Source organism: Bos mutus, chromosome 27 (genome assembly GCF_027580195.1).
Source record: "Bos mutus isolate GX-2022 chromosome 27, NWIPB_WYAK_1.1, whole genome shotgun sequence".
NCBI classification, from domain to species: Eukaryota; Metazoa; Chordata; class Mammalia; order Artiodactyla; family Bovidae; genus Bos; species Bos mutus.
The window spans coordinates 26,176,346-26,191,087 of record NC_091643.1 but is presented as its reverse complement, the minus strand read 5'-3'; the positions used below and the strand labels follow the sequence as shown (position 1 = coordinate 26,191,087).

At 36.0% G+C, this 14,742-nt stretch overlaps 1 protein-coding gene across 19 annotated transcripts in view; it reads right to left on the bottom strand.

Annotated features, from left to right (window-relative positions):
- PCM1 (pericentriolar material 1) overlaps positions 1-14,742 on the bottom strand; it is a 91,038-nt gene that overhangs the window by 64,634 nt on the left and 11,662 nt on the right. For 12 of the 19 annotated variants that reach the window (XM_070364076.1, XM_070364080.1, XM_070364083.1 and 9 more), the window contains 8 exons: positions 13,750-13,867; positions 11,277-11,522; positions 10,007-10,276; positions 8,910-9,080; positions 8,611-8,727; positions 6,947-7,135; positions 1,493-1,670; positions 1,236-1,325 (listed from right to left, as the gene is read on the bottom strand). In XM_070364076.1, the coding sequence (XP_070220177.1) occupies positions 1,236-1,325; positions 1,493-1,670; positions 6,947-7,135; positions 8,611-8,727; positions 8,910-9,080; positions 10,007-10,276; positions 11,277-11,522; positions 13,750-13,845 (1,357 nt within the window). In that variant the 5' untranslated portion in view covers positions 13,846-13,867. The remainder of the gene's footprint in view (positions 1-1,235; positions 1,326-1,492; positions 1,671-6,946; positions 7,136-8,610; positions 8,728-8,909; positions 9,081-10,006; positions 10,277-11,276; positions 11,523-13,749; positions 13,868-14,742) is intronic. The other 7 variants (XM_070364087.1, XM_070364094.1, XM_070364091.1 and 4 more) reach the window with 3 other exon arrangements.

The following is a 14,742-nucleotide window of genomic DNA, read 5'->3' as shown; positions in this document are numbered from 1 at the left end:
GCAGTATTCTGATGACAATTTTGATAAAAGTTACTGCTCTACTACTCACTCAACCATGTTTATCTTTCCAGCTCTAAGAGACACTATAAACTATTTCTGTTTTGAAGGAAAAATATTAGCTTTCTCAATGAGAAATTAGAATTTCAGGGCAGGATAATATCCCACGTATCTAGTCCAAACTATTTGAAAACAATAAATTAGACTCTAGGATAACACACAAGCTAGTTAACTGATGAAAGGGAAACTCTTTCTCATGAAAATCATGTTGCCTCTCTTATAGACCAGAAGATTAAATACTGTAAGTTTGTTTTTTCATCAGTATTCTCCTGCAAAATCTCCTAAGTACAAGAGGAAAACTGTCTTCAATCATTAACCTAAAATTATTTTTGAACTAGTACATAAAATAAATTCAAATTTAAATTCCTGTCCATTCTCCTCTTGGTCCCAGACTCATAAGAGTACAGTAAAAAAAAAAAAAAAAATTACCTGCTTACTACAAGGGAAAAATAGGGATGAAGATTTGCATAATTATAATTATATACTATACCATATATATACAAATATATATATGGTATATGCTATACTATATATAATTACTATAAAAGAGTAAGTTAACTTACCAGTCATAAAAATTTCCTATGAAAATGGAAAATTAAATTACAAATAACAGTGATCAGAAGGTTGAGCCAATGGGCTCAGTGTAGACAGCATGATAAACTGAGTAACAAGAGGGTAACCACAGTAAGAAGCTAAAATGGAGAGCCCACAGGAGATAAATTATTATTAGACTGGGATGACACACTACTACAAATTAGACCCTAGTTTTACTGAGTTCTAAAAAGTAACAATTTGTTTTTGACTTACTGAGAAATTAAACACTTAGGTTTGAAGGTAATGAGAAGAATTGTAAGGTTAGATTCAATACCAAGGAACTCAATACTATTTCCATCTAAGTGATACACGGCTCTGAGGGAAGAAGGAAACAATGAAAGAACCTTTCTGAGTCTCAGGGAGACTGGATAGGATACAAATTTAGTTCAAAGGAACTAGTGCATACAACTGGGTACCTTACTGATACAATAGTGAAGCTGCCTCACTTAAAAGTTTTAACCCTTCCTTGGCAGGCAAGCAAAGTATAGCAATCCTAGCTAAATAAGTACAAAAGGCAAAAATAAAAGCAACAAGAGCCCTATCAATCTGAAATACAAAAACAGAACGACAGCCTGTCCCTTTACCTCTTATGGGTACTCTCTGATGCAAAGGTGAACGAGCCGGCTGTCTGCCTGGTACAGTATGATGGCCAGGAGTTGTCTCCGCAACCTTTTCTGCATAACCAGAGAAAAGCACAGGACAGAGTAAGCCTTACATGTAGGTTTTTAAACTAGGCAACAATCCTAGATCTGATTAAAAAACCACCAGCATCCACCTTGCAATCGTACCATTGCTTACTGGGCGTTACTTATAAAAACAACATCCTAAAACAGTAGCATACCAGAATCATCCATCACAGCTATAGCCTGCTCGGCTTTATGCTGCAGGGCAAGCAGAGCAGCTTGTCGTCCCTGTAGAGCTCTCAGCTGCTCCTGCTGCTGTAACATCCTTTTTAATAAATCATGTTGTTTCTTCAAATTTTCTATCTCTTCTATAGGCTCCTGCTGAGGATCTCTGGCCTGAAAAATAAGACCAACAACACTTATATCTATTTAAAATCTATGCTCATGTGTCAACTATCAATGGTAAAATACAAACATAAATAATAAATTTGTATTAAATATACAACACAAGATACAGACTTGAAAGGAAAAAAAAGAAAATGATGACACAGAGACAGCCTGTCATGTTAAGAATTAGGTAATTAAGTAATTTCAAGGTAAAAGACCATATGCACAGACTTAGCATGAAGAAGAATTAACAAAAGGAAAATAAAGGAAGAGGCTTACAAAAAGAAAGATAAAAGGGTCAAGAAGGCAAAAGGAGCTACACACAGAAACACAGACACATGCCCACGTGCACGTACACACACACAGGAATGAGATCCAGGTCTTAGAAAGGGAGAAGCAATGTTATACCAGGCTAATGCCCCAAAGGTAGCCCTGAAAAAGCCCAGACCAAAAAGATGCTCTGCCTCATTCCTAGAAGGGATGTTTAAACCCAACAAAACCAACAGATGAAAAATTTTTTAATTTTTAATTTTTATTTAATTTTTAAAATGCATTTTTATTTGATTATCTGATGTGAAAGGCTTTAATTTACTTGTATCACTTTATATAAGCATACAATAAAGAAAAATGTTTTTTTCTTTTAAAAGATGCTCCTTTAGATAAGTCTAAGAACACAAATTACTTTGAAATTCCCCCTAAAGACAGCATTTTGCCTAAAAGAGGAACAGACTGAATAGGTGTCAATTATAAATAACTATAAAATTTTAAATATTAATCTTCAACCTATTCAAATGTAACTCAACCAGAAACACTATGGTCAATTAATCAAAGAGACAAATTTAAGTGCAACTTGGAAACAATAAAATTTTAAGTCAAATTATGCATGAAATTATACCATAATGGTATTTTTCATCATTGATTTGCCTTTTAAAATTTTTATATCTTAAAAGTTTAATGATTTTACCTAATATTTACATAAAGTATTTCTATCAGCTTAGAAAGAGTCAATTTTAAATTTGCATTGGTATCAAATTTTTGTTGGGGTTATTTATAGACTTTAAATGAATGACCTCCCTTGGCCCTGACTGAAGTTAACAAGGAGGATAAAGAAGTTCAATGATTTCTTTTGAAAATAAAAATGCACTGATCTGTATTCCCTATGTACATGTAATTCCAGGAGAAATTAAGGAGAACACAAATGGCTCTAGAGAAGTTTCCTTCTGGGGGACATCCCTTACCAATACTTTGCAAAAACTTCTTTTCTTTATCTCCCCAAGCAGAACTCATCAGTAATGTGAGTAACCGTGTAACTTGGCAAGCAATAAAAGTAAGTACATGGCTCAGAATTAAGAACTCAAAGAAATGAAGATCAAATAATAAGTAGAAGACTGCAATCAGAATTTTTGATGAATGTATCAGAGAAGCCAGGTCAGTGCTCTATCATGAACATGGAAGAGAAATAACACATCTTGGTTAAGCTACTATTTCCTGAAGAATTCCCAATAAACTGAACCCATTTTCAAGTCAACAACAATTTACTCAGTTCTCTCCCATCCAACACAAGTAGAGTTACTCTGTTAACATTACACTCATTCCTATAAAAAGTCATCTTCTTAGTTCTGGCTCAATTTAAGATTGTTTACATCTCGTAAAATAATTTGAAAGGTGAGAGAAAACTATGAATCTGATATAGCGAGTCATCTCAGATTTGAACCTAATTAATTTCATTGAAAAGTGAAAGTCATTCAGTCATGTCGGACTCTTTGCAACACCATGGTCTATACAGTCCATGGAATTCTCCAGGCCAGAATACTGGAGTGGGTAGCCTTTGCCTTCTCCAGGGGATCTTCCCAACCCAGGTCTCAAATCCAGGTCTCAAACCCAGGTCTCCCGCATTGCATGTGGATTCTTTGCCAGCTGAGCCACAATGGAAGCAATTTCATCAAAGTCATTGGTAAAATATAAACCAGATCCAATTAGGTACAGATTTCAATTGGAAAGACTCAAGAGAAATATCTCCAGATTGACATCAAATACTCCAACAAAGCATCAATGGAAATAACTAAGAAAAGAAACATTATACATATTAAGACAAAAATTCACCTAGGGAAAAAACCATCAAGAATGCACTGATGCTGCTGCTGCTGCTACTGCTGCTGCTAAGTCGCTTCAGTCGTGTCCGACTCTGTGCGACCCCATAGACAGCAGCCCACCAGGCTCCACCGTCCCTGGGATTCTCCAGGCCAGAACACTGGAGTGGGTTGCCATTTCCTTCTCCAATGCATGAAATTGAAAAGTGAAAGTAAAGTCACTCAGTCATGTCCGACTCTTAGCGACCCCATGGACTGCAGCCTACCAGGCTCCTCCGTCTATGGGATTTTCCAGGCAAGAGTACTGGAGTGGGGTGCCATTGCCTTCTCCGCAAGAATGCACTATCTCCATCTAACTCATCATTTTCTCATCTCTCAAAATTAGATTAACTTTAAAGAATTTACTAAACAATTTAATATTACGGTTTCTTACCCAAATTACATCCTTAGATCATGTCTTATGTACTTAGAACTATCTCTGAAGAAGCATAATCTGGCTTGGGAGACATATCTAGCCCACATGAAATAATCAGAAATGATAAAAAAAAATAATAGCAAAAAATGGGTAGATGGCATTTTGAAAAGCTTATGAATTCTCTAAGAAGTGAGATTAAGTATGTGGGGGGAGGATGAGTGTGGGAAAACAATGAAAGCATTCTGGGAAGGCTTTTTAAAAAAATTATGCAATGATATCATGTCTATAAAATATTTCAAGGAATAGACTCTGCCCTTGTAGGCAACTCAAGAATATCACTTATTTCCTATTAAGCTGCAACTCACAAGGCTGCTTTAAGCTCGGAACCTCGGTTAAGACACCAACTTTCTTCCCTAATTTTGTAGCAGAATACTACATTTTCAAACATGTTAAGGAGGGAATGAAGGTAGGTGGGGAGGACAAGAGGGTCTGCATAGCAGAGAAAGGATAAAGACAGTCAGTGGGACTTAGGGTTTTTTTTTTTAGAAACTGAAATCACTTTATGAACAGAGTACTGACAAAACTACCCTAGGATGGCCCTAAGAATCAAAAGATTCAAAAGAAGCAAATTAAAATAAACTCCAAAAAAGAAGTTCAAGAGAAAATCATATTCATTTATAAGGTCATTATTCAAAGAAACCTAAAAACAGAATAATAGCTTTTAAAAGCAAACATAATGCCTTAAGGAAAAAAGCTAGCAGATACTATGCTATAGTAATTGTCAACTCAAGTTCTGCTTGTTGCTATTCAAAGACTTCAGAAGAAAGGAACATTAAGTTCTAAAGGACATCTATTTTCCCCCCACTCACCTTTTCTTCTCCAATGCTACTAGTTTTAAAAATAACCAGCTACTTTACTCTTCTGTTGAATTGGGACACCTTTAGCTTAACATTTTATAGTAAGATCACTACATTGTTGCTGTTTAGTGGCTAAGTCGCATCCAACTCTTTTGCGACTCCTTGGACTGTAGCCCGCCAGGCTCCTCTGTCTATGGGATTCTCCAGGCAAGAATACTGGAGTGGGTTGCCATTTCCTTCTCCAATGCATGCATGCATGCTAAGTCGCTTCAGTCGTGTCCAACTCTGTGCGACCCCATGGACAGCAGCCCACCTGGCTCCTCTGTCCACAGGATTCTCCAGGCAAGAATACTGGAGTGGGTTGCCATTTCCTTCTCCAATGCATGAAAGTGAAAAGTGGAAGTGAAGTCACTCAGTCGTGTCCGACTCTTTGTGACCCCGTGGACTGCAGCCTACCAGGCTCCTCTATCCATGGGATTTCCCAGGCAAGAGTACTGGAGTGGGTTTCCAATGCCTTCTCCAAAGATAAAGACTAATCCTAGGTAATAAGCTAGTAATAAAACATACGAAATTGATCTTATTTATACTCAATTATCGGAGAAGGCAATGGCACCCCACTCCAGTACTCTTGCCTGGAAAATCCCATGGATGGAGGAGCCTGGTAGGCTGCAGTCTATGGGGTCGCTAAGAGTCAGACATGACTGAGCGACTTCACTTTCACTTTTCACTTTCATGCATTGGAGAGAAGGAAATGGCAACCCACTCCAGTGTTCTGGCCTGGAGAATCCCAGGGACGGGGGAGCCTGGTGGGCTGCTGTCTATGGGGTCGCACAGAGTCGGAGACGACTGAAGCGACGCAGCAGCAGCATACTCAATTATTAAAATAGTACTGTACTCTTGTCAAATGGATAGGAGCACTTTTACAAATGCTATTTTTTATTCAAACTGTTTTTTTTTTCCTTTTTTTTTTTAAATTTTATTTTATTTTTAAACTTTACATAATTGTATTAGTTTTGCCAAATATCAAAATGAATCCATCACAGGTATACATGTGCTCCCTATCCTGAACCCTCCTCCCTCCTCCCTCCCCATACCATCCCTCTGGGTCGTGCCAGTGCACTAGCCCCAAGCATCCACCCAAGCATTGAACCTGGACTGGCATCTCGTTTCATACATGATATTTTACATGTTTCAATGCCATTCTCCCAAATCTTCCCACCCTCTCCCTCTCCCTCTCCCACAGAGAAGTGGAGCTACACAAATGGTTGTCTTTAAACCCTTCCTGAATGTCTTGATGCAAGTCATGGAAAGTTTCTAAAGAAAGAACATTTAGAGCAAACACTGGAGGAAAAAAAGGAGCAAAAACATTAGGAAACAAGTCAACTGACTAATAAAATATTTTTCTAAAAAAAAAAAGAAGGGAAGGGATTTCCAATGGGAAGAAAAAATATAAACCAAAAACACTATAAAAATATTTCATTCTTAAAAAAAAAAAAGGAACGCTAACAGCTTGCTCCATTTTTTCTCTCTTTAATAAATGACTAAGGAAATAAGACAAGATTTAAAAGGACCATTTTAATCCACAGACACAAATATCAGAAACAAAAGGCAACTAATGATTAGGGTTTAAGAATGTGTTATATTTTGAGCTCTCAATAGCAAAAAAAAAAGGAAAATGGATTAAGTTTCAAGTCTTTTGTTAATGCAAATTAAAAACAGCTGCCACACATAGTCCACGGAGAGCAGAAAAGAAGAAAAACACTAAGGTATCTTTACTAATGCAAATTACTGTACAACTAACCATGTTAATAACATACAAATTTAAAAGTTACAGCAATAACAGAAAAGCAAATAAGCAAGAGGAAATACGAACAAAAGAGGTGCTCATTTAGAGGGTTCCCAAGTTAATATTATAAAGTATACCTTTGAGGGAAATCCACGTTTCCGGCTACATTTCCTATTAGGCCTCAGCTCCCTGTCATGCTGAGGAGGTCTGTCACCTTTCCCTTTTGGACTTGTAGTAACGTCAGTGTCTGAAACCTGTGCTTGTGAAGCTGAATTCCCTAGTTTGTCCTCAACGCACGGCCGAATTCTCAGACTAAAAGATGCCTCCTTTATTAAATAGTGTAGCATATTAATTTCTTAATACAAACTCCTGTTTAACATACAAGCCAGCCTTGTAAATAAATATAAAAATTCACCAATCCATGATTTAGAAAATTAATCCACCCTCTCCCCAAGTGGCAATAAAACTTTAGACTTTTAAATTCCCATAGACTAGACTATTGGCTTATTCTAAATAAGTATCATATCTTAGGCAATTTCCAAGCTATACAACAATCACTGAAGCATATTTTAACATTTATTGTATGTTACTGATTTCCAAAATGTCCTGATTTTATGCTATGAAAGAAAATCTCATCGTGGTGAACACTATATACACTACATATACAGATAAATTATTATAATCAATTACACCATTTCCCACCCCTCTCAAACACAATTCCTTTACACACATGCCCCCACCCTTCCATTTCTGCTGGAATGAAATGTGAGAAAGAAATTATTCCCCACACCACTGTGAACAGAAAAACAATTTCCCCACAGTAGACTGCATTCTTCAACAACCATTTGGATCAAGCCCTCTGAGCACCTCCTGGTGAAAATAATGGAGAAAAAAAAATTCAAGTTTCCTCTTCGAATCAGGAAGGGCAGGATGAGAAAGGAGGCAGATAAGAAACTATGCAGGGCGATGCTAAAAGGAAACAAACCCTCAGATTCTTAATGCTGACTAGAAATTTGGAACATACCTCAGAAACAAACGATACACATGGTCTATCCTTTCACAAGAAAGGCATTACTGACAACAGGGTTTCAAGTTTACTAACGCATGGTTATAGGTGCAGTTGCTAAAATTAAAATGTTTACAAGTATACTAGTTTCATACTAACTTCTATGAAGTATATTTTACAAATCTTGCCTCAAAGTTCTGAAAATTTCTGATTTTCCCGAAAGACAGTATTTTGATACATCTCATTTTGCAGAGTTAAAATTTATATACTTTTCTCACTAAATAAATCCCAAAGTAAATGCTAACCTGTCCCATTTTCAGCTCAGTTTACCAGCCGTCTGGTTTGGCTTCAGTTCTAGGCTAGCCTGACAAATGAAAATCCTAACAGCCTTCAAACTGGTCCTCAGTGGCAGAGAAACTTGGGAGGCTTTTCCAAAAGACAGTATGCCAAGCGATGACACAGTCCTCATAACTAGTACATCTACAAAGAATTTTAACTCTCCCAGTGCCTCTTAAAATGAGCAAAGCTGTGCTTAACGATACAAATGAGGAAACCCAGGTTTTTGCAAGCTGAAGACCAGAAATTAATCAACCATTAAAACTACTTTTAATGTTAATAAATAAAACTTTTAAATTTCCATGTTCAAAAAGAATATATACAGCATTAACAATCTGAGGGTTTCTTTCCTGAGATAAATTTTTCATTAAGGAATGCCTACAAAAGTATTATTGTGAAAAATAAGGGGAAAGTTTTTATCTTCATTTCCAGCACTTTAATTACTAAAAAGCCGCTTACCGTGGCATCTGAAGCCTCAGACCGCACATCTATGTTTAGCGATGTGCTCTCAGCTACAGAACCAGATCCCACAGCTGAATCTATAGTCCGAACATCCTCCTCCTCATTTTCTCTAGCCTGAAATATTTTAGTGGTATAAATCATACAACTATTAAAAAGGGCAATAAAATGTTACAAGGGATGGCACGATTTTTTAAATATATTAACTCCTCTGGGGTGGCAATCAGAATGTTATCACCATAGGTACACACTAATGTACTACAAAAATCAGTACATTAAGTAAAAGGTTCAAAACTTACAAGAATCTTCTGGAGAAATTTCATATATGACTTTTCTTGTTCTTTAAGGTGATCTATTAGATGAGTGAGGCGCTCAACATTAGCAGATCTTTCATTTTTCTCTACAAGGTCTTCCCGCATGGAACTAGCTTTAGTAATATACTCACGAATCTGAACAAGCCTGCTTACAATCTGCAGGGGAAATATTAGGGGGGTGGGGGAAGGACATGAAAATAAACAGGATGTGAAAATGAGCATATTTTATTGAACAGAAACAATTTTACAGATTTTAATTTCAAATAACCAAAGATACTTCTAAGTTTATTGCATGAATTCATACATGCCAAAGATCTGAACCAAATTTACAATTTAATCAAAACTTAATAGGCAATACTAACAACTCCAATTTCCATTAATTTCAAAATTAGTTTTAATTTACATTACTTGAAAACTTCACTTTATAAAACTGCATATTAAACTATTATTTATATAAATTCTTCTAGTGTTTATATTTCTTTATAAATTTTAAAAATTAAAATACTTTAAAAACAGAATTATCTTTTCAAATGAATTATATAACCATTTAAAGAAATTTCTACAACAATCTATTAATCACATTACTCCAACTTCTCTTTACTAAAAATTAACAATACAGCACTTTACAGGTGAACAGAAAGTCTTAATTTACCTGACTATGCCACTTCTAAAATCATTTTTGTAAAAATAAATTTACACAGTTTCTAATAAACCTGACAGGATTAATGAGCAAAAGTTAAGGAAGTACTATGCATGCAAGGTAAGTAGCTTCAGTCATGTCAACTCTTTGCAACCCTATGGACTGTAGCCCACCAGACTCCTCTTGTCCAAGGTATTCTACAGGCAAGAACACTGGAGTGGGTTGCCATGCCCTCTTCTAGGCAATCTTTCCGACCCAGGGATCAAACCCTTGTCTTTTATGACTCCTGCACTGGCAAGTGGATTCTTCACCACTAGTGCCACATGGGAAACCTGGGAAGTACTTTCATTCTACCTAACTGAAATTCCTATGTGCACTTTTTAAAACCTTCATGCTTCTAATCTGAGGTTTATGAAAGCAAAGAGTAAAAGAAATATATCACCTGGCTGCTCTCCATTGCAGGTTCTCCTCTTCCATCTTCTTCAGAGACTTGACAGTTTTGCAAAAGGTCATTACTTAAAGCAGAAGCAAACAACTCTTTACACTGTGCTGATCCAATCATTTCTCTCTTTTGAGGACTTACAGTGGCATCTTTGCTCTTGTTAGTATTAATCTGCATAGGCAAAAAGTTGAAGGGCTTTCGGTTCTCACTAAGCTGACGTTTGTTGTTAGCAGCTGTTGCTCTACCTTGAGAATCACTTCCAATGCTTCTCTATACATGAAAGAAAAACCAAATCCCACAAACATTAATCTTTCAAAATTAAAAAAAAATCCAATGTTCTTAGCTTCACCATCAGACACTGATTCAGGAGGTATATAAAAAAGATCTGTCATAAGATTCAGAGCAGCTTCAGACCTACAAAATTATTTTAGAAAAATACCAAATTCAATTATCATGTCCTATTCCTCATTCTGTCAGAGACAACTGAAATGATGACTATGAGCAAGATTGGTCTAAATAAAGTACGATTATGAACCATATTTATAACTCAAATTGCTAGTCATACTTGATCACAGAATATAACATAGGCTTTGGACCTAATGAATCAACGTTAAATAATACAAACATTAACATAAAGATGTGTCAACGTGAAGCACTGTCTGATAAATTATTCAACATAGTGCCCAGCATACAGTAACTGTTCAATAATTGATACAAAGGTGACTAAATGATATATGATCATCACCGTCATCATACCAGACTAGAATCTATCTTTATGCATATTTAGAAAAACTTTATCAAGTACAGATCAGAAAATAAAATGTGAAGAGTTCATTTTCATTTCTACTTGCTTTAGTTCTAAACTTGACTTTGGTGATTATAAACACAAATAACAGTTTTATTCTAAACTTGAGGTAACAGCACATTCCACACTTAGCCAATGATAAATATTCTAAAGTGGATCTTCTCTTTTGCTTAACAGCTATCTTACCCAGTTAGTAGCATGCAAATTTTAGTTTCAAAATGAAATCATTTAAGTCAGCCAAACACTGTAATAATAAAGTTCTGAAAAACCTGTCCTCAGCAAGTTTAGAAATAAGGACTTTGCCGCCTTCCAAAGAACACAGTACCATCACCACTGATTAACATTCTTTCCATATACACAGAAGCCAAGAAAAAGAAGTAAACAGTTCAATTTCATTAAGACAAATGATTTATCTATGCAAGTACTTTCCACAGTCATAACTTGATTTGTAAAATATTTACAAACCTGATCTAAATCACTGAAGTTTATCCGCTGTTTGAGTTTTTCTAGTTCTGCCTGCTCAGGAACAGACATCTGAGTCATGTATCTACTATGTGGAAACGTCAGTGAAGTCTTTGTTCTTCGTCTTCCAACTCCTGGCGATGACTCCGGAGAAATATCATTAGTTACCCTTTTATCACTTTCTACACCAAATTTTCTCTTATTCTTTTCTGATGACCTATTTGCCTTCTTCTGCTGGCTGCCCCAATCCTTTAAAAAAGTAAAGGCAAATGTTAATCTGGCCTCTATCAAATCAGGAAAATACTTTGGTATGCTTTAAAATTTTGGGTCTTAAAGTTAGAAATGACAAAACATTTTTCACATAAATACACAGTCTTAGAGACAATAACTTACCTGTATTAGCCCATTTTCCCTCTACTACACATAGCCTAAATTTTAAACTGTGCTGAAATTATTGTAATTATTCAGAAAATAACTACTTCCCTATCACAAATCATTAACAAATACCCAACCTCTAACCCTAGCATCAGTCTAAATATTTTCAGAAGCATTTTAAAAAATGGTTCCTTACTATTTATAAACTGATTAGTGAAATAAAATTATAGATATCTTCACTGGTCTCCTTTAAAGTCAACATGTATAGGTAGACAGATGAGGAATCAACCTGTGTTCTAAAGCAGTTACTGTTATATGAAGAAATGCTCCACTGTGTGACCCTAGGCAACTTAACGTTCATAAATCTGTTTCCTAATCTCTAAAATAGTGTTACCTTTAAAATACAATTTAAAATAACATATATAAAACATCCAGCACAGTGCCTAGCATGTAGTAAGCAATAGATGTTAATAATAATAATGTTATTATTATTTTCTATAGGCAACAACAATGTACTACATGATAAGGTCTTATATGAAATGATAAAAAAATATGGCAGAAAGCGAAGAAGAACTAAAGAGCCTCTTGATGAAAGTGAAAGAGGAGAGTGAAAAAGTTGGTTTAAAGCTCAACGTGGCATCTGGTCCCATCACTTCATGGCAAATAGTTGGGGAAACAGTGCAAATGGTGACAAACTTTATTTTGGGGGGCTCCAAAATCACTGCAGATGGTGACTGCAGCCATGAAATTGAAAGACACTTACTCCTTGGAAGGAAAGTTATGACCAACCTAGATAGCATATTCAAAAGCAGAGACATTACTTTGCCAACAAAGGTCTGTCTAGTCAAGGCTATGGTTTTTCCAGTGGTCATGTATGGATGCGAGAGTTGGACTATAAAGAAAGCTGAGCACCGAAGAATTGATGCTTTTGAACTGTGGTGTTGGAGAAGACTCCTGAAAGTCCCTGGGACTGCAAGGAGATCCAACCAGTCCCTCCTAAAGGAAATCCGTCCTGAATATTCATTGGAAGGACTGATGCTGAAGCTGAAACTCCAATACCTTAGCCACCTGGTGGGAAGAACTGACTCATTTGAAAAGACCCTGATGCTGGGAAAGATTGAGGGCAGGAGGAGAAGGGGACGATAGAGGATGAGATGGTTGGATGGCATCACTGATTCAATGGACATGAGCTTGAGTAAACTCCGGGAGTTGGTGATGGACAAGGAGGCCTGGCGTGCTGCAGTCCATAGGGTCGCAAAAAGTCTGACACGACTGAGCGACTGAACTGAACTGAACGTTTTACCAGAAAATATGTTTATTTACTTAGCTATACTCACATAACACATTCAAAAGTTCTGTAAATTCCCACCTTATCCATATTGGAAGAATATTTTAGTTTTACTTTACTAACACCTTTTAGAATATTTTTCACTTTTGTAACAAAACTTCCTTCTCTATACACTGTCCCTCCAGCCCAATTCACATGTGGATGTTCCTGCCAACCTCCTGTTCTACTTACCCCACCCAATCTTGGCCACAGGTGACTGGAAAAGAGATGCATACCTAACACAAGTTAGGATAATCATACTTTAAAATTTCAAATTGGAACTAACAGATAACTAGTCAGTCTATATAACAGCAGCCATAACTGAAAACTGTAGAATGAAGGAGCAGCCACAGTATATCACGTGGACAAGACGAGAGAGAAAACTGGTCTGTGAAATTAAAGTTGGGTCTAGTAGAGGCACTCAGAAGCAAAGAGTTAGTGAAGTGAAAAAGTAATTCTTGACAACTTCCTGACTGCTTTTTCTATTTCCTTCCTAAAACCCAGCTATATTCCTTTAACTTATTTTCCATAAAACATCTTTATATTCTTATAATAAATCTCTTTTCAGTTTAAGCTAACTCAAGTTGATACATTAACCTGCAAAGAAAAATGTCTTCAACTAATATAGCAAACAGCCCCGGGTCGTTTACTACACTGGCCAGCAAGAAAACTGTGTCTACATAGTTTCAGTGAGCGTGACTTGGCTAAGTCAGGGGAAAACTGCATTTTAATGTCAGTAGCCAACAACACACCATCAACAATAAGATATCTTACCATGTTGTTGAGTCGGTCATCAACACTCTCATTGCTCCAGTTTGGTAAATCCTGATCATTCACACCTTCTTCAAAAGGAGCTCCTCCCGTGGCCATACTGGCTTTTACAATTAATCTTCTGCAAAACAAGTGAAGACTAAACTTTTTAACACATAAAAACAAACTGTAATATTTAAATCATTCCATGAAGCTCAGCAATAAAAACAAGTATCAAAAAAGTTGATTTTATGAAATAAAAGAGGCATCATCAACCACACACAAAATGATTTAGCTGCCACAGGCATAGTATGTTTAGCATGCATTAAGTAGCTGAAGTGACGGGGAGGGGAAGGAAAAAACCTTGGAATATCCACTCTTTCTGCAGGCTTGCATCCTTTAAGGTTACTCAATTTATCTGATACAATCCAAAAAGGTAAAGAGTAGGAAAAAGTTACTGGATGGAAATGACATCACTTATAATAGTGACAAAAAGTAAAATTATCTAGGAATAATATAATTTTGCCCTATGTAGTAAAGACACATTATTTTTTAAATCAAAGTATAGTTGATTTACAATGTTGTGCTTATTTCTGCTGTACAGCAAAGTGATTCAGTTAAACACATACAAGAAGCACTATTAAACTCTATAAAACAATGCAAGAGAAAATGTGAATAAGTGGAAAAACATACTATCTCCCTTGATGAGAAGACTAAACATTTTTTCTGAATTTATAGACTTAATTAAATACCCACTGGGATTCTTGGAATTTGACAGAACAATTCTAAAAACGATCTGGAAGAACAAACAAGTTAGAAAAAAATTACCTGAAAAATAAAAGAAAAAGTTGCTGTAGTGGTCAAGAGAGTAGAAAATTAATCCCAAGATATTAAACCACATTAAGTATCTATATGGTTCAATAAGCACCACTCAAAAAGAAAATCCTCAAATATACCCAATTCAAAAAATTTAATGACAAAAATTAACTATAGCTAACATCAATTTTGTTCACTATA